We start from the raw sequence: 23,255 nt of genomic DNA, 5'->3' as shown, positions 1-23,255 counted from the left end.
TGGGTGGGATTGGAACCTTAGTTTTCTTGAGGTTGCTTCTCGATTACCACACCATTGGCCCACAGGGTTTCGAAACTGTATCATATTTAAGAAGTGAAATAGTCTGATAAAAAACTAAAACACCACTTATTTATATTTAAAAAAAATTGAGACTCTACACTGAGACTCATGTTTTCAACTTTTGCCCCTAGAGATGGTGAGAGAAAAGAATCAATTTTTAGGCTTTTGAAGTTAAATCAAAATTTGATTTTTTTTTTTAACCTGGCTGAAATTTTTAAGAAATATTAGTATAGGTTTACATTGCTTTATTTGTAACTAATATGCCTTTACGAAATCATTATGTAAAGTGTGATAATATTTTGATAATAAAAATGAATAAACAAAAATTATTTCAAGTTACAGGACGAAAACACATTATTTAAGATCAAATTTACGCTAAATAAAAAATTATAAATTATTGTTACAATATATAATGAAAGTTCGATAATTAGTTTTAATTGGAGCAGTATTTTAACTACTCTTTCTAAAATTTATTATTATTATTATTATTTTTGTTGAGAAGATAGTATTTAACTTGAGACCAATAAAAAAAAGGGAATTATGTCAGTTTCCCAATTTTTCAATCAATGGTAGTCATTTGGTATAAGAAAAATATAATCACTTAACACAACCATAATTTCTTAGATCAAACTCTTTATGTGGTATATGATTATGATGTTTAACAAATCAAGGTCCTGTTTTTAATATTAAAAAAAAAAAAAAAGAAGTCCTGTTTCTCACGTTGAGGGGATTTTCTTCTTAATAATAATGATTTTATTTGACAAAATAAAACTGTATTAAAACTTTTTGCTGAAATAACCTTTCAGTGAACTCATCTATTGAAGAGATGATTCCCAACATGAAACTCATATATTCAAAAGATGAGTTGCACATTCTATACGAGGATCTGGCTACTCTAATGTAGACGTTTTAAATAATTTAGTTCATTGAGATTAGTATTTCAGCTAGGAATACGCACTAAAGAAAAGACCATCGCACGAATCTCATAAATGCCTAAATGGTTGAGAGAGAGAGAATGAATTTTGGGTAAAGTAAGGTATGCATCTCGGCCCTTCAGCATCTACAGTAATGCTCTTAAAATAGCTTTTTAGTTTTTTTATAGTTCCAAACAAACAAAAACACTCCCACAACAATGTTGTTAAACTTAAAATATTTTACCAACTTACTAAAGTGAGCCGTTAGTAGTAGTAGCTCACTGTAACAAATTGCTAAAAATATTAAATTATTTTCTCTTTCTTCTCTCATTATTAAATTAGTTTCTCTCCCTCAATGTGTAGTATTTATTATATTTATTTTATTTGTTTGTTTATATTATTTTAATGTGTTGTTTGTTAAATTTTTTTTTTTGATATTAGGTGTATTATAAAGTGACTGTTAAAATAAATAAAATAGGTTTTTGAGTTACTAAAAAATATTTTTTTTTAGAACCTTGCTTTGAGCAAGTCTAAAAAACAAACTTCTAAGTCAAATTTGATACCATTGGATTCCAAGTAACTAAGGGCCCGTTTGGTTTGTAATTTATCATCACTCATCACTTAAAATACCTCAATTTCCTAAACACTATGTTTGGCACCTTAACTCAGACCTAGTTTTCAACTTCAACTTGCGCTGGGTTTCACCCAAAAAAAAAAAAAACCCAAAGTTTGTCAAACATTGTGGCTGGGTTTCACCACAAAAAAAAAAAGTCTTTTCTCAAACATTGCAGCGGGATATATGGGGTTAATTACGAAAATGCTATCATAACTCTGTTTCCATAATTTGAAAACACCTCAAATGTGTTTTCAGTATCCATAACTTATCACTCAAAAATCAGAGAATTGAGTTATAGAAACAAGAGTTGAAAACCAAGCCAAACAAAAAATTTGTGTGGGTCCCATGTGTTTTGATAACTTAGTTATGAGTTTTGGATCATATCACTCAAAACTCCTCTAAACCAAACATGCCCTAAATTATCCATAATCACTCCAAATTGAGTATTCATAAGCAATTTGAAGCCAAATATTAATTTTAAGGTAAATACTAAATAGTACAGGACAATATGGACATCACAACCTTTTTTTTTTTTTTTTTTTTTTTTGAGAATCAATGGACATCACAACCTAAGTGACTATTCTAAACATCATACTTAATTTGAAGGCAATGCATTATAGATTGAATAGAACTAACTCCAAGGAACTTGGATCAAACTTCAATATACTTGTGTAAACAAGATTATAAATAAGCACTTACAAGCATGAACACTTATTAGAACCCTATGAACTATAAGAAAATTCCCTAATGGCCTATTTGGATGTTTAAAAAAGAAGGGGGAGTAGAGTAAAGGGAGGGAGAGTAATTCAATTACCTTGTTTGGAAGTTTTTTAAGGAAGGAGGGGGAGAGGCTTGGAGGGATTTGGAGGAGTTTCAACTAACTCTAACCCCTCATTTTTAATTCCCCCAAATTGAAGAGATTTGGAGGGAGAGTAGAGTAGATAAATTATTGACCAAATAAATTCCCCAATTTACCCTTTCTAAATTAACAAAATGAACAACATTACACGCATTACAAAATTAAGACGCAGCTCCGCCAGAATTACCAGAATCTCTGGCACACTGATCTCATGGGCACCATTCAAGTAGACACTTCCTGTATACTCTCTCTCTCTCTCTCTCTTACTTTCTCTTTGTACAAACACATATATACACTGTTTTGTATATATGTATGTGTGTGTATGGAATATCGTTTTTGCAGATACAGTTGTGTTTTTCTGTGTGTGTTTGTGCAGATTGCTGCTTTCCATTTTTTTGGTAAGTGCTATCTTGATCTCTTGAATTTGAATTTTGAGCTTGAACTTGTGGATCTTGATTGTGTCTTTCTGAGTTTTTGAGGAGCGGTTTTGACTTTGACTTGGTTTTGACATTGGTTGATTTCATGAATTCGTTTTGATCTCTGTGAAATTTGAATTAGTTTTCTTTTTTCTTGGCATCCAAACAGTGAAAGAACAGACAAAAAAAAAAAAAAAGATTTTGCTTTATTAATTAGATGGACAAGGCATTCTCAATGGGCTCTATGTTGCAAGTCCATTTTCAAATAAGGGTAAATTTGTCTATTTAAATCATTTCCTCTCATTTTTATCTTAATTTTTAAAACATCCAAACAAAAGGAAGAGCTAATTACTCTATTCCCCCTTACTAATTTTAAAAACATCCAAACAAGATAGAGGATAGCCATTCCCCTCTACTCTCTTCCCCACTACTCTCCTCCCTTCTACTCCCCTCTACTCTCCTCCCCCTCTAAATTTCCAAACAGGCCATAAGGAACTAAATATTATAATAGAATGCTTTTTTTTATTTTTATTTTTTTATATACAAGTCTGTTAGTAGTGAGTGGTGTCATTCTCTTGAGAATGTGTTCTCTATTTATTCTTGAGGCTTGACATTTTATGCTGGATGCACTTTCGTGCTTTTCCTTCCTTAAGCTTTGACCCTTATTAATAGTTATGACACACGTTTCTCTTTCCTTAGGTTTAGACGACATATTTCGTGATGTTAGATGGTGTTTAGTAACCGCTTAGAACTGTTTTGATACCACTTATGTTTTCTTCCGCGTCTATTTTCACATGGGCTGGAAATTGCCATGTATGTTCTCACATTTCTTCTCACATCCCATCCTTTTACAATTGTAATTTTCTTATTTTGTCATCTATCGCATTTATAACAACTAAAGGAAATTTTAATTAAATACCAATAACTGCCAAAAAATAAGGCTAATTTTCACCTCATGCTCAATCATCACCCAAAAATTTTAAAATAATTAGAATTAACTCGTAACAAAGCTCAAAATTGGGTGAATGATAGAGGGATTGAATTGAATTTGAATGCCCTAATTGAGATGATGTTAATTTTTTGGTTTAACCAATGCACTGGTTTTTAGAGTTGGCTAACTTGGTCAAACGCAGGGAATTTAAATACATATTTAGTCCATCGCCTTTATACCATATGTCAATTTAGTCCTTAACCTTTCAATTATGTCAATTTGGTCTTTAACCTTTTAATGTCGTGTCAATTTAGTTTTTGTCATTATATATTAGATGAAAATTGTTTACATAGCAAACAGTCAAAATAAAATTTTAGTTTATTGTCACATCAATAGAAGTTAATTTTTTATTTTGGCCATTAAACACGTCATTAATTTTCATTCAAAAGATAACTGTAGGGATTAAATTGGCACGGTATTGAAAGGTTAGGGACCAAATTGACACAATTAAAAGGTTAGGGATCAAATTGAAATATGGTATATAGGATAGGGACCAAATACGTAGTTTACCCTATAAAGAAATCAAGATTTCTGCGCTTCAATCCTATTTTAATTTAATTCAATTTTGTACAATTTAATGCATTTGGTAAACGATCAGTGTCACAGAAATTACAACCTTAGAAGTTTTGTGAATTAATGAAATATTGACAATTGATCAGTGTCACTGAAATTTCATGTGCTTAAACTTTTCTCCATAAAGAAGATAGTGAAGTTTTTTTTTTTTGTTTGATGGGAAGATAGTGAAGTTATTGAATGGACTTTAAGGACTATAATCACCACTATGTAGTAGAGGACAAGCATTAGGTCATGTTGTTCAAATTGCTGCCGTTTGTTGTATGTGTGATAGAAATAGAATCGGCTTTTCTCTAGTAAGATCTCCTACGTGCTACTTTCTTGTCACCTAGCATTAAGTGTGAGCTTGGTTCGAGTTAATTAAATTGGTTTTTAGGAAAAATTTAAAATCTAGTCCTCATTAACTGGTTTAATATAAATGAAACTCAAACTGAATATAAAGAATAAAAAACTTAAGCTAGCTACAAGAATACCACTAACCAAAAAAGCCATATTGGCCTGAATTTGCAAAGTACAAATAAGATGGTGTGATGCATATTCATAAGAATAATCAACTTTTTAAGTATTGCTAACAAGGTTTAACATAATAAAAGAGGATTCAAATATTCCTTTAATAAGTAGATCTTTGATTTCATTCCTATTATTAATTTGGTTTTTTTTTTTTTAAATAAAATAAAATGTAGGAACAATTCTCCAATTTTGACCACTTTTTACCATATTCACTCGGTTTTAAACTCTATTTAATTAATCACATGCTTTGCCTTGTAATTGCTCTAGTTACATTCCTTTATTTATTGATAATTTGATAATTACAATATTGGGGGAGAGAAATTTGAACCCTCAATTTTAATGTCATGAACATATCAAGAGATGCTAATTAGTTAAGCTACAAACCTACAAGCCTCATAATTGCTCTAGTTACATTCTTTTATTTATTTATTTATTTTTTGATAATTACAATATTGGGGGAGAGAAAATTTGAATCCTCAATTTTAATGTAATGGATATATCAAGAGATGCCAACCAATTAGGCTACAAACCTACAAGAGTTTTGGTGTTTTAACTTTTAATTACATTCCTTATGTCCATTAATTGTTAACAGAAGTATATCACATTTAAGTCATTTAACTCGTGACACATTGACTTATAAAGAATTTTACACCATTATTTATTATTTTATTTTTTTTTCGACAATTTAAAGAATCTTCCTATATTCTATGATTTTATTTTTTGAAATAAAAATACTGTAGATGCATAAGATAATAAAATAGTATTGATAGGTTCCTCCTTAAGTCATGTATCATGTGCTCATCGATTAATAGATTAGGTCTAACAAAACTTAATTATATTTCCTTAAACCATTAACGGCGTACCTAAGGTTTCCTAATTAATATCAGTACATATTAATCAATGTAATACATCTTTATTTCTCAAAAAAAAAAAAAATCAATGGTTAATGCAACTCTTAAAATTCCCATTTGAACAGTCAAGAGCCCTTGCCACCCCTCCCCCCCCCCCCCCCCCCCCCCCCCCCCTCCCAACCTTGGATGTAATAACAAGGACAAAGCGTTTTTATATATTGTTCTTATGCTTTGGATGGGATATGAGGCCGACATGTGTAAGTTATTTCCATGCTGTGTCCAATACATAGGAGCACACGAGCCAAAGCCTTACAATAAATTAAAAATATAAAAAGAGAAATGGATAATCATAAAAGGGTCAAAAGTTGGAAGATGTTTTTTTAATAGATAAGACTTATGTACAGTAACTCATAAAAAAAAGATTTAAGTACAATATTTATGTGCTATTTTTTAAGTTATTTTTTTAAGATTCAACTATGTGGTTTTTTTTTAAAATGAAAGTAAATTAGTTAAGTAGTCACGTGACAAAATCTTTAGGAGAGGAATCTAAAAAACAGTATCTTAGTTCATAAATTTTGTTATTTTCAATTATACACCTACATTCTATTCATTTTTGTCTTCCACTTTTTATTTTTGTTTTGAGATGCATGGGTCCGACGTTGGTTGTTGACGCAAAGTCGGCAAAGAGAAGTAACAAGCGAACAAGTAAATAAGACGAAGAGTACGGTCCCTGTGGGCTGTACATCCTGCGAATCTTACTTGTTAGCATAAATCTAGGTTCATACTAGTTAACTGTTTCTGTTTTGGGAAGGGAATATCATATTTTTTTAACGGTTCGGTTAATGAGCCCTCTTAGGGCACTTGTATAATTTTAGAAAATTTTAATACTACTTCTATAAAAAAAATATAAAAAATTGTTAAAATATATAAAAATATTTTCTAAACCAATCTCTTTAGTATTTACTAAAATTTTATTTATTTATTTTTTTTTAAATTGATGAGGCGGGACAAAGCAAGCAACTATAGAAAAATTTATTGAACAACCTTCATCCACGTAAATTCAAAGTTTAAAGTCTTCCAAATTATTTATGGAGATCCTTCTTAGCACTTATCTTGATTTTTTAAACAAGATTTGTAGTATCAATTAATTATTAAGTCCAGTTACTATAAACTATAAAGTCTTTTATATTTTAATAAAAATTTAAGCCTGAACTTGCTTATAAGAAGAAAAAAATAATTAATATTTTAATTTAATAATAAAAATTATTATTATAGAGTAGACGCCATAATCCATAATGCCTTTTAGTTCTAAAGTCAAGATAAAAAATGACTTTAAGTAAATAAGTTAAGGAAAATGTTTGTTTCCAACTATTAATTGGAAACATTCTCAAAAAAAAAAAAAAAAACTATTAATAGGAAAGAAATTTGACATGTAACCTGTTATGTGTGACTTATTTAACTCAACTAATTAAATGAGTTATGTGACAAAGACGAATGTCATATTTCTATTGATGGTTGAAATATAAGGTTCCAAACATGTTTGGAGCCAAACTTTATCCATAAGTTAAAATATTTTTCTTAAATAAATAATCTTATTTTTTAACAATCTTATTTACTTAAAGCTACTTTTTATCTCATCCTTAAATTAATAAGTTAACAAAAGATAGAAAAATATTGATTTGTTTAGAAGTTTATTTTAATACTCTCTCCGTCCCATTTAGTTTGTCCTCTATTTTATTTTGAGATGTCCCAAAATATTGTCATGTTTCTAATAATAAAAGTTGATGATGCGAAGAAAATCAGTAGGCTGGATGCTTCAGACTTAAAAGGACCACTTGCTCTCTTGATGGCCTGAAAAAGAAAGAAAAGCGATCAAAGGTGACCGGAGTCGCTGGCCAAGAACCCTCCGATGGCAAAGTTAGTTTTCTCTTTATATTTTTGGAATTCCAACTTTTTGGGAGAAGTAAAAACGTACATTTTTCTAGTCTGAATGGGTGTTTATATAGTGTCCTAGGAACAGTTATCGAGATTGTAACTTCTCCTGGATTTGAGGAGGTGCGAGGGTTCAAGGATAACTCCCACAACCGTTTAGAAGTTATATTTCTCATACAACGATCACCGGAAGTTATACGTATGTTGCGGAGTGGTGAAATGTACTTAGTAATTCCTAAGTGTAAAATTCTTGTCCAGGGGTCCTCTTGTGGACGAATCCCTTCAAGACGGGGATGGACGCTTTCCTAGGTAGAGTGCTGCGGGTGTGTTTTTGTCCATGGACGACCATAGGCGTTAGCCTCGTCTTGGTGCTTTCTTCTGGACGACTGCTGGTGTGGATGACCATGGACGGTCTGGAGTAAATTTTTCTTTATTCCTCATCAAAAGTCATTAATTTACTAATGTTCCTATTATACCCCTGTTTAATTTTCAAAACTACTCCATTGGAAAAGAAATTCAATTTTTTGATAAATTTATTTAAGGGTAGTTTTGGAAACTAATACATTTTTAATAGTTAGACAAGACAATAAATGATGTTCCCTTCCAAAGTTTAACTTTTCAAACAGGATAAACTAAGTGGGACGGAGGGAGTAACATTACCTTTGTGTGTGTTAGTTTCTCAAAAAAAAAAAAAAAAAAGCAAATATGAATTTAAAAAAACTCATCCAGAATCCCAAAATTTTGAACCACATAAAACATTATACATTTTTTTTTTGGTACAACTATTTTATATGTTGGCTGAATTGTTTGTCATTTTCACTTCGATTTACTTATACACTATTTATAATCATTCACATCAAAATTATGACAAAATTGTGACACAAAAAATGTTTTTTTTTTTAGAAATGTTTTTTTTTTTGACACAAAGAATGTGGTACTAGATTTTTATTTTTTATTTTTTAACTCCCATATGATGTACATGTATATGTAGATGGATAACAGAGACAAAAATTAAAATATTTTTTTTTCTCTCTCCCTCTCTAACCTTCCTATATTGGTTGAAATTTAATTGGTCAGCATAAATCTGAAGTCAAAGAATAAATAAATAAATACAATTTCAGACTTTCGTGTACACAATACTCATCACCACCTCAACCAAACTTCCTTCACTGTCTGACTGTCTAAAACTCTAAATCTCATTTCTTTCTAACCCCCATTCTCTTCTCTCACACTTGACATTTTTCTCCCACTCTCACACCTAACCATCTCAAACCATCTCTCAACTTTTCTGTTTACCGCCCCTAAATTACTATTTACCATTCACCCTTTTTTTTTTAAAACTTATATATATATATAAAATATAATATAATTCGCTTACAATTATCTCTCTCAGACAGAGCTTCATTCAAAAATGGCTTCCGATTCTCAGCAACCCACGTTTTCGTCTCTCGGCAAGGTTTTCACTATTTCATGCTCCCAAAAAAAACTATATGTATTAATTTCATTCCTTTGTGGTTAATATTATTTATGCTCTGTTTGGATGGTGAGAAAAGAAAAAAAGCAAAAGCAAAAGCAAAAGCGAAAGGAAGTTGAGGAACTGGAAGTTGTATGAATTTGAACAAGTTGTTTCATTGTATAGAATTATGAGACGAGAAGTTAAAATTTCTGTTGAAATTAAATGTTAAATGTCAAAAATTTCACTTTGAGATCATTATCACAGAGGATCACTGAATATTTTGTGGTTTATTTTCGTTCAAGTTTTTCACTGCTTTATTGGAAACCTAATGTTGTTTGGTTTTAGTGTTTTGAGATTATTTGTGAAATTTCTAAAAAAATGATTGTAAATAACATATGGTATGTGTGTTGTTTTGCATTTCATGCTTGTTTGGATGCATAGAAAGTGCACAAGAAAACAAATTAAAAGAGAGAGATAGGAGAGAGGGAATTTTGAATGCTATACTCTGTTTGGTGTTTAAGATTTATTTTTTCAAGTAGTTGATTATGTTGTTGTTTTTATTTAGGTAGGAAAGTCTTCTGGTGAGATTGGTGGTGTAGAGGAGCCTCTTATTAATGGGGGGGTTCATGGTTCTGAAAACTATTCCGTTGTCGCTGCAATCCTACCGTGAGTATTCAAATTTCTGCCATAAATTTTACCCTTTTGAGCTGATAAAAATTTGTGGTGTCTTATGCTATGAAAATGATGTTTGGCGAATAGTTGCGACATTAGAATGTTTAGCAGTTTTCCCAGATAGGAATGTGTTATGAATTATGTTTTTTGTATCAATATATGTATATAGCTAATTAGTTACAGCTTTAAGTTTACAATTTTTACTAAAAGTATGATGCTTCATATTTTTATTTGTATCTTTGTTCGGCCATTTGAGGCAAGACAAGGTTAAAAGTGAGGTGAATTTTGAAAACTTCTTATCCTGGTTAGGTGCCACCAGCTTGGTGTTATTCATGTCCCACTAAGACCAAGGGTTCAATCTGATAATGTGATTGCTCTTAAAAATTTAAACAATAAATTTGCACCTAATTATTTGTAGCCTTACCCTTATGGAGTGTCATGTTATTTCCAGATTTTTCTTCCCAGCTCTTGGAGGACTACTGTATGGCTATGACATTGGTGCTACATCTTGTGCCACAATATCTATAGAGGTATGCTTTTAATGTAATTTTGAACTGTAGTGGCATTATATTCATCTGACTTAGCTTGTTTTCATTCTTTTGAATGAAAATTCTCATTTAAGTGCCAAAAAGTATATTTGTATTTCCTTGCTTGAAGGACTCACTCTAAAACTGCAGCTTATATAAGATTATTTATTATTTTTTGACCCCATACTACTGTTAACAGCATGTAGTTTTCTTAAATAACTAAGTCAAGTTAATGAAATTCTTTCTTAATAACCTTTGTCTTTTCTTGCAGTCAGTGACACTAAGTGGAATATCATGGTACAACTTATCTTCTGTGGAGATTGGTCTCATAGTGAGTTTACAATTGACTCTTTCTTGTTATTGTTATATGTTTATGGGTTGATATTTTACATTGATGGGGAAAACAAATACATGCTTTTGTTTCTAATTTTGTGGATGCTACCTATTGCAGACTAGTGGCTCATTATATGGTGCATTGATTGGCTCTGTTTTGGCCTTTAATGTTGCTGATTTCCTAGGTTAGTTTTTCTGTTACATAGAGAGCTATACATTAAATATCTGTGATATTTTCCATGTCTTAATGAAGTTTAAATGGTGAATATAAACCAAAGGAAGAAGAAGGGAGTTGCTTGCAGCTGCTCTATTGTATTTTGTTGGAGCTCTTATAACAGCATTAGCACCTGACTTCCCTATTATGGTCATTGGGCGCTTTGTGTTTGGCATAGGAATTGGACTGGTAATAAACATCTTGTGTTGTTCACTCTATACATATCTACAGATATGGACACGCCCACACACACACACACACACACCTATGTGGTACCATGTCCATGTTAATATAATACCCATATCTAGGCACTATTATCTCCACATTAACATCCATATGCATATACCTCTATTTTCCTTAAACAGTTTGTATAAAGTAAATTAAACCACTAGGTAATATAACTAGGCACATATATTGAAATTACAAATCCATTATATTTATGTGAGGTATATATCTTAAAGGTCTTCATAATTTTTTTATCCCTTTTCAATTCTAAGTGCACTTGTGGTTTTCTTACTTCTGGAGAGGTTAATGTGGGAATAGATTTGCAAAGGAAAGTGCAAAAAGAAATGATGCAGGAGGCAGGAAGACAAATTTATTTTAATTTAGTTCTAAATTTTAGGAGTCAGTTATGTTGTTGTTATTTTGTATTATTATTATTTTATATTGCTCTATTGGATTTTATTATCTAAATAGGTTATTGGTATTTTACTTTAAGTTTTATTTTCCTAGAGTCAAAGTTATTTTCATAATTTAATCCAAGTTAGTTAGGGTTAGGATCTAGTCCAAGTAGTCTATATAAGCGTGCTATTCTATGCCTCTGGAGACAAGTTTAGGATGAGTACAATTTCAGTTGATATTTTTCCAATGGATAGGTGTTGATATCTAGGTTTTCTATCCCACTTGGTGCTGATTTTTAGGGTTTATTTATTTTTTCTTTTCTTTTCTTTCTGTTCTTGGTGATTTTCAATCCCCTTTCAGAATATGTGCTGCCTTAATTTAGGCAGCAGATACCATTGGTCTACATCAGGGAAAAGCAAATATCGCCTGCTTTTGATATATGACTTAACTATGCATTCTTGAAGAATATAGATGCTAAAAAAAAATGTAGTTTTGTCTTTTTATTTTTATGTGAGACATGATTTTTTTTTTTTTTTTGTCAAGTGTGAGACATGATTTTTAGTTTCTTCACTTTTAGGCAATGCATGCAGCTCCTATGTACATTGCTGAGACAGCTCCAAGTAAGATACGTGGTCGACTAATCTCTTTGAAAGAGTTCTTTATAGTCCTTGGGATGGTTGTAAGTGCTTCAACTTTGAACTGAGGATAATTTATTTTAGGGTATGCAGTAAGCTTCTGTTTCGTTGGGGTGAAAAGTGGGTGGATGGAAAATGGGTGGGAGAAAAGTGAAAGGAAAAGAGGAGCTTTCCTCTGTTTGGTTTGCAAAAGAAAATAGAGAGGAAGAGTAGGTGTCCAGGTGTTTTCCACCTGGGCCCACCAAAACCACATCTCCCCGAAATGGGGAGAAAACTGTGTTTACAATTTTACCCTCTCACCAGCATTCAACCACCCAGGTACCAGCCAGCCAAATTCAATCTTTCCTATCTTCTTCTACTTTTTGGGCTTGCTTTTTACTAGGTACCAGCCAGCTAAAATGTTAAAATAACATTGTTTCTTTTTCTCCAGCATGTGTGTTAAAATAAATTAGCCAAAACGTTGAGAAAAGAAAATGGCTGAATAAAAAAAAAAAGAAGTAAATGTGATGTGTTAACTTTTATAAGATGTTATCTTTAGTAATTTAATTAATAATAAGTAATGTTTTTCTTATATAATAATTTTAAAATTACTTCTTATGTAGTTGGGTTATAATTGTTAATTCTTACCAAACTATTTTTTCTATCCTCTCATTTTTCTTGTCAGCCAAACAAAGGAAATTTTTATTTGTTTTCCATCATTCCACTTTTCCATTCTCTATTTTTTTTTCCGATGACATAGGAGAACTTCACTCAAATAACTTTTCCATCCTCTATTCCAAACACACATGGTGGAAAACTAATTTTTTTTATCCTCTCAACATTTTCCATCCTCCCAACCAAACAGAGCCTAAATGAATTGCAGCTAGTAGGAGTTGTCTTGGATTTAGATGTCCCTTTTCTAGCTTCCTCAACAAAATTATCATTAGTATATTTATTTAATGTATTTGCATATAGTCTACAAATTGTAAGCACTTACAATCTTGTGCAGGGAGGTTACGGAATTGGTAGCCTTTTAGTTGACACAGTTGCTGGTTGGCGTTACATGTATGGAGCTAGTACCCCTTTGGCAGTGATTATGGGGATTGGAATGTGGTGGCTACCAGCATCACCTAGATGGCTACTTTTACGTGCCATTCAGGGAAAGGGCAACATGCAGGAATTAAGAGAAACTGCAGTAGGTTGCTTGTACCGGCTCAGGGGTCCAGCCTTTGGTGTCTCAGCTCCTGAACAAGTAGATGAGATACTGACTGAGCTTGCTTATGTTGGTGACGAAAAAGAAGCTACGTTTAGTGAAATGTTCAAAGGAAAATGCTTGAAAGCTCTTACAATTGGTGCAGGATTAGTCTTGTTTCAACAGGTATATTTGGTTGAAGCAATAGATCAGAATTAGTAATTACCAACACTGGTTGATATGCACCATTAACTTTGATGACAGATCACCGGGCAACCAAGTGTACTATACTATGCTGGATCAATCCTTCAGGTACCTTTTTGATTTAGAACTAGGATTCTAATTGGGTATTGACAGTAACTGTACTTCTTACTGGGTCAAATAGACTTACATCCTAAGCCAATATAGTCTGGTAGAGTGCAGGATTCTCTGCAGCATCCGATGCAACACGGGTCTCAATTTTACTAGGTTTATTGAAGGTAACATTTCCTTTTTCCTTTGAATAATTGGATTTAAATTAGATTCTTACTAGGTGTTTATCTCATTATCCATTTATCCTCAGACAACTCATGGCATTTGAAATCGATGAATGGAAATTCTTGTGTAAATTCACAAAATATTTGGGGTATGTTGGGAATTTGGGGCTAGGAAAAGTGCATTATGTAAACAAGAAATTAAAAACATCTACACAAGATACAAAATTTAACTAAGTTCGGCCAGTTCCATACCTATATCTACGGGAAACGCTAACCAAAATTCACTGTCAACAATATGGATTACAACTTCTATAGAAAAAAAAAACCAATATAAATTACAACTGCACTCAACAAAACCTCACATTTCATATTCAGATTCTCACAAGCACAAAACCCAAATCACAATACACCATAACAAACATTGAATACTAACTCTCCCAAATCTAAAATTCTAGTACACCCATTGATGCTCTCATAACAATACAGCAAGCGAACTCTTAACTCACATGTGGGTATCTTTTAACCTTAGAAGAACTACCAAACTACTTTCCAAAGAAACCCATTACTTATTCTTTTAAGAGTCTTCTCATTTTAAATATATATATGAGCACTGCTTAAGCCAAAGTCACCAAACCCTTTATTGTACTACCTCTATATATATATATATATATATATATATATATATATATATATATAAGGCTTCAACTCCTATTCCTTGGTAGACAAGAAATACGATAATACTTAATTGACAAGACAAGGAATATACTTTCCTTTCGCATCCAGAAAACCCAAATAGGTAACCAAGTCAAAATAGGAATTAAGGCAATTTCCAAAAAGGTAAAATACTTCAACTTCCCCTAGTTTTTATTGAAAACACATGGACCTCCCTCATATTCCTGAGAAATACTCAGACCTGATATATATCTGGCATGCACTTCAATGCAGTATGTTAGTAATGCAGCAGAAAAAATTGTTAATTGCACCATTTAAAAAATATGAAATGCTTAAAATACCCTTGGTTTTGTTATTATAAGATTACCATAAATCTTTTGCCCAGGACCTATACCGTCTATGCCTTCATGTTATATTTTGACTTTTTCTGAAAATGAAGGATAATTCCGAATTTCTTGTCAAAAGTTTCGTCTTAACCACGTCTCTTCTCCCACTCATGAAATTTTTTATTATATTGAATCTATGACAGCATTAATTGAATTTATGACACATTTATCTGTTTATGTAGATGTATGCATGTGATAACATTTGTATTATGCTTTTAATATTGACACTGGCATGCATGTGTAAGAATGTAGGCTTTGAATGAAACAAATTGGTCCCTGCATAAAAGGGATAAATATTGTTGATTACTTCTCTGAATAATATATAAGTGTGGTGTGCATGTCTCATCACCTGTGTACTGCTGAGTAGGTGGTTTATTCCAAAGATTTATGCAATCCCTAGTACTCATCATTTTGTGTTTGCGTTTGCCATTGAAATTAATCATGTAAATGGTGATAGATGTTATAATACATTTTTCTTCCATCATATAAAATCTGTAAAATCTCTCCTATACTTCTCTCTAAAATAGGCATCACGTGTGAGAGAGGAATTTGATAGTAGTTATATACATAGAGGGGCAAGATCAAGTTGCACCTGGGGTAATTTTTAATAATATTACACTACCTAATAATTTTTTATTGGATTAATATTTGGAAAATCCCACTGTTGGATTACATGTTCTAAATGATCTCAACTTGCATGTCAAATTTCATACCAATCGATTGTTATTTTCTATTTGATCCGCAAACTCATCTTTTATGCATAATTTTAAAATCTGAAAACTTTAAATTAAACATTTAATAGATAAGATAGTCATTCATCTCTAATCATCGTGAATGTGTAACTTGAACTTAGCCCGTATATATATAGGAAGTTAGTGTCCGAGCAAAGAACTTGGCAACTGTTTTTTTTTTGTGGCTAAATCAAAGAACTTGGCAACTGTTTCATAAGAAATGTGTTGTTTTATTTTTTGTAGTTGATCATGACTGGAGTAGCTGTTCTTGTAGTTGATAAACTTGGAAGGAGACCTTTATTACTTGGAGGTGTTTCTGGGATGGTAAGTCCCACTTTTATTCATGAATGTTTGGTTTCAAAATTCCAAAATCTTTACTGTATATACTAAAAAAGTGAGAGGTCAATTTATCAATATTGATCCTTGTTTGAACTTGCTTGTTTTTAAACCTACAAAGGGGATTGATTGAGGCATGGGAGTTTCGGTTATCTGAAAAAATGGACTTCTGAGCTACTTATTTGTAAGATAAATAATATATACACTTTGTGTAACAGGTTATCTCTTTATTCCTTCTGGGGTCATATTACCTTTTCCTGGATGATGTACCTGTTGTGGCTGTAGTTTCACTGCTGTTGTATGTTGGGTGTTACCAGGTAATTAACATTTTCAATTTCATTCTTCATTGAAGTTCTTATCCCAGAATTTGTGTCTTGATACGATGAAACATTTTTGTTCCATCATGCAGTTTTTAAATTTATTTATGTGTGGTGCTTGTTGAAGGTGGCGTCTATTAGTTAATAGTAGTGGCCCCATTATATTTCACCAGTAGCAATAACTGTTAGATTATTGATTGAATTTCCACATACTATTATCATAGTACGAAAAGATAGATCTTTCCTAAACTTCCATGTAAGTCATGGCAATTTGATTTCTTTATTTTAATAAATTCCTCTTTACAGGAAACAGGATCTGCATATCAGCCTTAATTAGATCTTTACTAAACTTCCATTAAAGTCATGACATGTTAATTCATTGTTGTTTTTGTTTTATTTGTTTTTTTTTTTTATTATTATTTTTAAATTTGTCTTTCCTGGAAGCAGGATCTAACTATCAACTTTAGTTATCCCATTTTATGCAAATTCTTTAATGTTGTAGCTTAAAATATTAGGTAGATGATGTTGGGCTGACTTGGTAGAGTTTGAGGTTAAGGCGATAAATTTAAACATCAATTAAATAAATTTATTTAATACTAACCAAACCAAGGTTAATTCATCAAATATCATGATTGGTCATAGTGCATACTACCATCTTCTAGTTGGCCATAGTGAGCAGTTTTTCCCTTGGAAAAGCAATTGAAAGCAGAAGATTCCCTCTAGGGTAGCTTTCTTTGTATGGACCGCTGCCTTGGAGAAATGTCTAACAGTTGACAATTTAAGGAAAAGAAAGGTTTGCATTTTGGATTGGTGTTATATGTGTAAGCGTAATAGTGAAACTGTTGATCATCTATTCCTTCATTGTCCAGTTGCTTTGGAGTTGTGGGATATGATTTTTGGTTTATTTGGAGTTTGTTGAGTTATGCCAATGTTTGTTGTTGGGCTATTTGCTTGTTGGTGAGGTCGATTTGGTCGCCATCGTAATGGAGATATTTAGATGGTTGTTCCTCATTGTTTGATGTGGTGTATTTGGAAGGAGAGAAATAGTAGGTGTTTTGAAGACATTGAGCGTTCTATGCTTTATCTCAAGCTTCTATTTTTTAGAGCCTTATTGGACTGGTTCTCTGTGTGGAGAAACCATCATTTTTCTTCCATTTTGGATTTGCTTGATGTTTGTAATGTTCGTCTTTGATTTGTTTCCCCCCCCTGTATACTCCCTGTGTATTTGGGTGTCTTTCTTTTTTTGATTTCAATAAAGCTTTATTACTTATCAAAAAAAAAAAAAATTAACAAAAATAAATGAAAATTTTTTATTATTATTATTATTATTATTATTAATAATACGGAGGTTTATAGGTTTAATTTATCTTGTGTAAGGCGATGCTAAGTAAAATTGTAATATAATTTTCAATTTGATTTTGGTGTTGGGAGAGAGATGGAGATTGTTTGGTGTTTGGCCATGTGGGAGATTATGTGGTTAGTGTTGACAATCTATGATGTAGTTGCAAAAATTAAAATCTCTTTTTGTTAGGGGAAATTTATTGTCATTGATGATTTGATACATTTACAACTTTTTTTTTTTGTCAAACAGTTTGGGGTTTCAATTGGGTGGGTTTTCATTGGTCATAGTTTGGAGGCTTGTTAGAGATTGGAAAAATAGTGCACATTTAAAAAAAAAAAAAATTTATTCTCATAAATTTTGGGCATTTTTGTAATGGGGGCCTGAGGCCTAGTCCTAAAGCCGGCCTTGGATGATGTGCTCTCCCATGTAATTCTAGTAGATCTGCTGAGTTGGCTTTTCCATATAGACAAGCTATAAAATTTGTAAATTTGTAATTTTACTGTAAATGAAGAAGCTTCACACACATATAAGGGTGTCCACTGGAACCTAGAAACCCACCCACCTGTCCAAACCGCCCTGGCCGACCCGACACTTGTGACGGTTGGAGACGGGTCTCCACCACCAAAAACCGATTTAGGTTGGTCGGATGGCGGGTTTTCTTCTTCAAAACCCGATATACTCGATCCAACCGACGAAACCCATGAAAGAAGGCCGGATTTACCTAGATCCGTTCAAATTCATCGATATTCCGGAGAGAAATTTGGTAGTTTTTGGTTAGATCTCGTGAAGATCTTGATTTTCTTGCTTAGATCCGGTGGTGAGATGCAGATTTTGCTTAGATCTGGGCTTGATGTGGTGCTTTTGCTTCGATTACTTAGATCCAGCGATAAGATGAAGTTTTTGCTCAAATCTGGGCTTGATGTGGCGGATTTTGCTTAGATTTTTGCTTAGATCTTGTGATTTTTGCTCAAATTTGGGCTTGTGTGGGGGGTTTTGAGCTTCGATCCGGCAAAGATTCGGTGGTTGTAACTCAATACTGAGGTCGACCGACCCGACATTGTCCACCGGAGACCGATCCGACTCGACCCAAGGTCGTTTGCGGTCGGCAACGGGTCATTCAACCATCCGCCCAATGTAAGTGGGTCGGTTGTGGGTTGGGCATAAACCCGACCCGGACCGACCTGTGGACACCCCTACACACATACACTTAAATTAGGCTAGAGAAGGACTTAAATCTCTTATTAAAAAAAATTATGTGGAATATGAATTTTGTAATCATTATCAGTCAGACTAATTATGGTATTATAGTACATCAATACTTTTTAGGAGACTTAGCCATCCAAGAGAGAGGTAGAGATGCAGGACCTTTTTTCCCTTTCTGATTATCTGTCCGTTGTTATGTACGTATTTCACCATTTGAACTCTACTTTGTTCGCAAAATTAATGGAATAAGAATTTTTTAAAGAAATGGAATAAAGACTCTGCTATCTTGAACACTTAAATGATCCTTGAGTGGACTTGCAACCTATGAGCTGGCTGCAGGGTGTTGATGCCTTCTTCTTTCTCCTTGTCCTAGTAAATCAATGGCCTGTGCTGGGTGGAGTGAAACATATAAATGCTTATTTAGCAAAATATATGCATTACTCAAATAGACAATATTTCAAATAATTTTTGGTAAGCAAGCAATATAGACAAAATTGCAAACATTAATAATATCCCAAGCCCAAGGTTCAAAAACATTTCTTAACTAGGAAATCCTAATTTTATAGTTAAGTCATAAGTGCATCAAAGAATGATCTTTAGGCCTCTAGAGTAAGATATCTTTTCCTATGGTCTAAATTGTATTCTTCCTCCTTGTGCATTTGTGGGATTAGTCAACGTTTGCCAAGATAATAGCAAAAAGATATATTTGAACAAGGATGTGGTCTGCAACATTAAAACACAGAACCAGAATTTGTATTTATGATTTTCTGCTTCAACATTTATTTCAGCACAAGGGTTATTGAAAAGTGGGTGTGACAATGAATTGAAATTAAAAGGATTAATATAATATATAATAAAACATATATAGGGAGGAAAATTTGGATGGCTTTAAAAAATCTGGGTTTGCTTACTGTAGTCAAAAGCATATTTGAGTGTGGACTAGTGTTCACAGGCACTTGAAGCATCTTTCTCTAATATGGTAAAGCTCATCGGAAGCCTTTTGGTGAATGATTGATCCTTCCTCAAAGAGATTTATTCCTTCAGTAAGATACAACTTAGTACCACTTCTAAAAGTAGATGAATGAGCACAAAACTTATTTATAATAGGGGTTATAGATAACTTTGGTAGAAGCCATTTATTTTTTACTCTTGCTAAAGTGCATTGTTCTAAATGGTTTCCATTGTACTTTCTAGAGATGATTCTTGCAATGTCAACGTAATAGTAGAATGTCTTAAGAATGTACCAAAATAAAAAAGAATTTTTCTTGAGAAACTGACCACTTATGTTAGGGTGAAAACACTTATTATTTGACAATGTACTGGGGATATTTTTTCTCACATGTATGGCAAAGCAAGAATAATTTCTGTAGATTTTGTTAAACAACTTGTTCTGCCGAATTTGAATCTTGTTTTTTAGCTATCTCGTAACATTCCATTTTAATTTGCTTCTGTTCTCTTGGTTTAGACGTTTTCTTGCAAATTTGTTTCATTTTGTACACATAACAATGCACTTTTTAAAAATTGGTCTTGCAGTTATCCTTTGGTCCTATTGGTTGGTTGATGATTTCGGAGATTTTCCCCTTACGTCTTAGAGGGCGAGGACTCAGTATTGCAGTGCTTGTGAATTTTGGAGCAAATGCACTGGTGACATTTGCATTTTCCCCATTGAAGGTGCTGAACTCTTTCAATACTTTATTTTCCCAACACTATGTCCTTTGACTTTCTGGAGTAGAGATTGATGCTATAAATAGTTAGAAAATTATCAAAATCACTGGATGACACTAAACCACATGCTATAACCATGACTTGTGAGTACTTATTTGTCAGCTTGTGTTGGTGTCTGTCTGCTGCCTTACAATGAGATGTGATCAAGTTTTTGATACCTTTAGCTGATTTATCCAGTAGCACCAAGAGAATCTGTTTTTATTGTCATCTTTGCCCGTTCCATGCTCTTTTAGTGGCATTATCATAGAAAATGTTTTCCATAAATAATTAACTTTGTAAATAGAAAAAAGGGCATGATTATCATAGAAACTGGATGTGCTACAGAAACACAAACACATGAATACATACAAGCAAGTACATATACATAGAAGTACTGTTTGCCATGCAGTATTAGTAAATTAATTTCATTATATTTGCATGATCATCTGAAAGTTCTTTTTTTTTTCTTTCACATTTAATTACAGGCATTGCTTGGAGCTGCAATATTGTTTTATATATTCGGGGCAATTGCTGTGGTGTCTCTTGTTTTCATATTCTTCGTGGTACCTGAGACAAAGGGGCTTACTCTTGAGGAAATAGAAGCCAAATGCCTTTAAGATTTTTTGCCTCCATTTCCTCATACTGAGTTTAGTTGTGACTTAAGGTTGGGATATTGTTACATAATTTCAGGTTGGGAGAAACCCATGTTGTATGCAATTAAGTTGTGTCTGTATTCACACAAGTCATAAGTTGAACTGATGTTTCTGTGGTCTCTTCTTATTAGAGTGTAGAGGCGCCGTAGAATCTTCATGTCTATTATATTCTCTCTATACATGTGTTACTGATTATTTTTTCCCCTGATTAATTAAAGAAATAGATGTAATTTCCACCCCCACCTGTGTGTGTGTATCAAATAAACATATTCTTGTAATTCTTATTTGTCCAAGAGAATATATATAAAAAAAGAAGAAGTTATGACTTAAGGTTATATAGTTAAAGTCATTGTTGCCAATCCACTTATATTAAGATAATAAATAATCAAAATCTTCTAAGGGAACCTATCAAAAAAAAAAAAAAAAAAAACTTCTAAGGGAATATCGATTTTTGATTTTTTAACTTGGGTACAAATATTGTTTCTAATACCCAATACGTAGGAATTTTGGCCGAGATTATCAGTCTCGGTAATTCATGAAAGTTTTGCTAATAATATTACCCAAAAAGAAGAAGAAGAAAGTTTGCTAATAAAATCTTCTAGAAATATAATTTAATATAAGTATCTTAATTTAGTGAAATGCGAAAATTTCAGCTCATATTTTAAGTTAGAAATTATTTATTTATTTTGAAAAATGGAAATGTTAATTCTACATGTGTTGCTTTACTAAAACAAATGCTAGTATAGCTTGAACAAAATAGGAAAAAAGAAATGCTAGTATAGCATTTAGAATCGGCTTTAAAAAATAAATTATATCAAGATAATGCTAAAGACATTTAAACAATGGGTTTTGTAATTTAAAGGCATTTTTGTTATTTTAAAAACATATCTATAAATGTTGAAATATTAATTCTACTTTCAAGATATAAACGAAATAGTTATGAGATTATGTTCACCCCATTTTTTTCTTTAGAAACAAATACATCCACACAAGTGAGAGAGAAATAGGGAGCACACCATAATATGAGTACAAGTTCTAAATATATCCAAATAATAATAAATTCTTTTATCAAGAACTATATTCTTATGAATTTAAATTTCCAAGAGTTAGTAGTTCTTGAGTTTTTATTTTTTAGTTAGTAGCTTTTTAGTTTTAGATTTCTTAATAACCGATAGCTAAGACAGTTTAACCATATTGCCGCTTGGAGTGTGTTCATGGGTAAGAATTTAAAATGAGATTTCAGCACTGAAGAGAAAAGGAGAAAGAAAGGAAGAATAAATTGATTGAAAAATTATTCTCTGAGTGCCCCACATGGAAGAGAAATGGATTGAAAAATTATTCTATGAGTACCCCCACAAGAAAGAGAAAATTGAATGAATAACAAAATTTTAGGTGATGAAAATTTATAACAAAATTTAGGAGTTGATGCATTGGATTGGATCATACATAATTATTCTATGCGTACCCCAAAATTTTAGGTAATGAAAATTGATAACAAAATTTAGGAATTGATGCATTGGATTGCTTTTTTTCCTATCTCATGAGAAGTGATCTTAATCAGTTCATAGATTCGAGAAATTGAAAATAATATATTTTTTATTGCCTCATGGAATGAGATATTTTTGACAATTTAGGGAATAGTCAAGTGGTAATTGCATCTTTGTTGATGGCTTATGTTTGTTGTTTAAATCTCACCTCTCCCATTATCTATTTATATAAGGAAAACAAATGAAATTCCATTCTTTAAAAAAAAAAAAAAAAATCTTTGTCCAAAATATCTGACTTTAGTTACGGCCTTTTTAAAAAAAAAAAAATTATTATTATTAATAATATCGAGATTGTGTTTACACTGAAATGTAAATGTGTGCGCATGTTTATTTGGCATTGGTTTATTTATTTTTTTTTTGTTGACAGTTGATTAAAGTATGGTTGCAAGGAAATATGGTTTTTTTTTTTTTTTTTAATATAAATTTAAAAAGAAGAAGCTAAAAGCCTAAATAGAAAAGCTGATAGCAAAAATTTATCCCACTATGTTTACATTCAATGTAAGATCAACAAGTCTAGAGACAAAATTTCATACTCTT

General features: G+C 32.0%; 1 protein-coding gene across 1 annotated transcript; it reads left to right on the top strand.

Moving 5' to 3' along the window:
* The first annotated feature begins 9,021 nt into the window (after positions 1 to 9,021).
* LOC142619502 (D-xylose-proton symporter-like 2) lies at positions 9,022 to 21,413 on the top strand. The gene is made up of 14 exons (XM_075792623.1): positions 9,022 to 9,178; positions 9,744 to 9,844; positions 10,302 to 10,380; positions 10,649 to 10,708; positions 10,829 to 10,895; positions 10,989 to 11,113; positions 12,123 to 12,224; positions 13,169 to 13,537; positions 13,616 to 13,663; positions 13,768 to 13,830; positions 15,860 to 15,940; positions 16,171 to 16,269; positions 20,348 to 20,485; positions 21,004 to 21,413. The coding sequence occupies exons 1-14, from the start codon at positions 9,134 to 9,136 to the stop codon at positions 21,133 to 21,135; spliced, it is 1,509 nt and encodes a 502-aa protein (XP_075648738.1). The 5' UTR covers positions 9,022 to 9,133; the 3' UTR covers positions 21,136 to 21,413.
* The last annotated feature ends 1,842 nt before the right edge of the window (positions 21,414 to 23,255 follow it).

Source organism: Castanea sativa, chromosome 12 (assembly GCF_040712315.1).
Source record: "Castanea sativa cultivar Marrone di Chiusa Pesio chromosome 12, ASM4071231v1".
In the NCBI taxonomy this organism is placed as follows: Eukaryota; Viridiplantae; Streptophyta; class Magnoliopsida; order Fagales; family Fagaceae; genus Castanea; species Castanea sativa.
The sequence above is the reverse complement of the archived record's forward strand: the minus strand, read 5'-3'. Positions and strand labels throughout refer to the sequence as shown.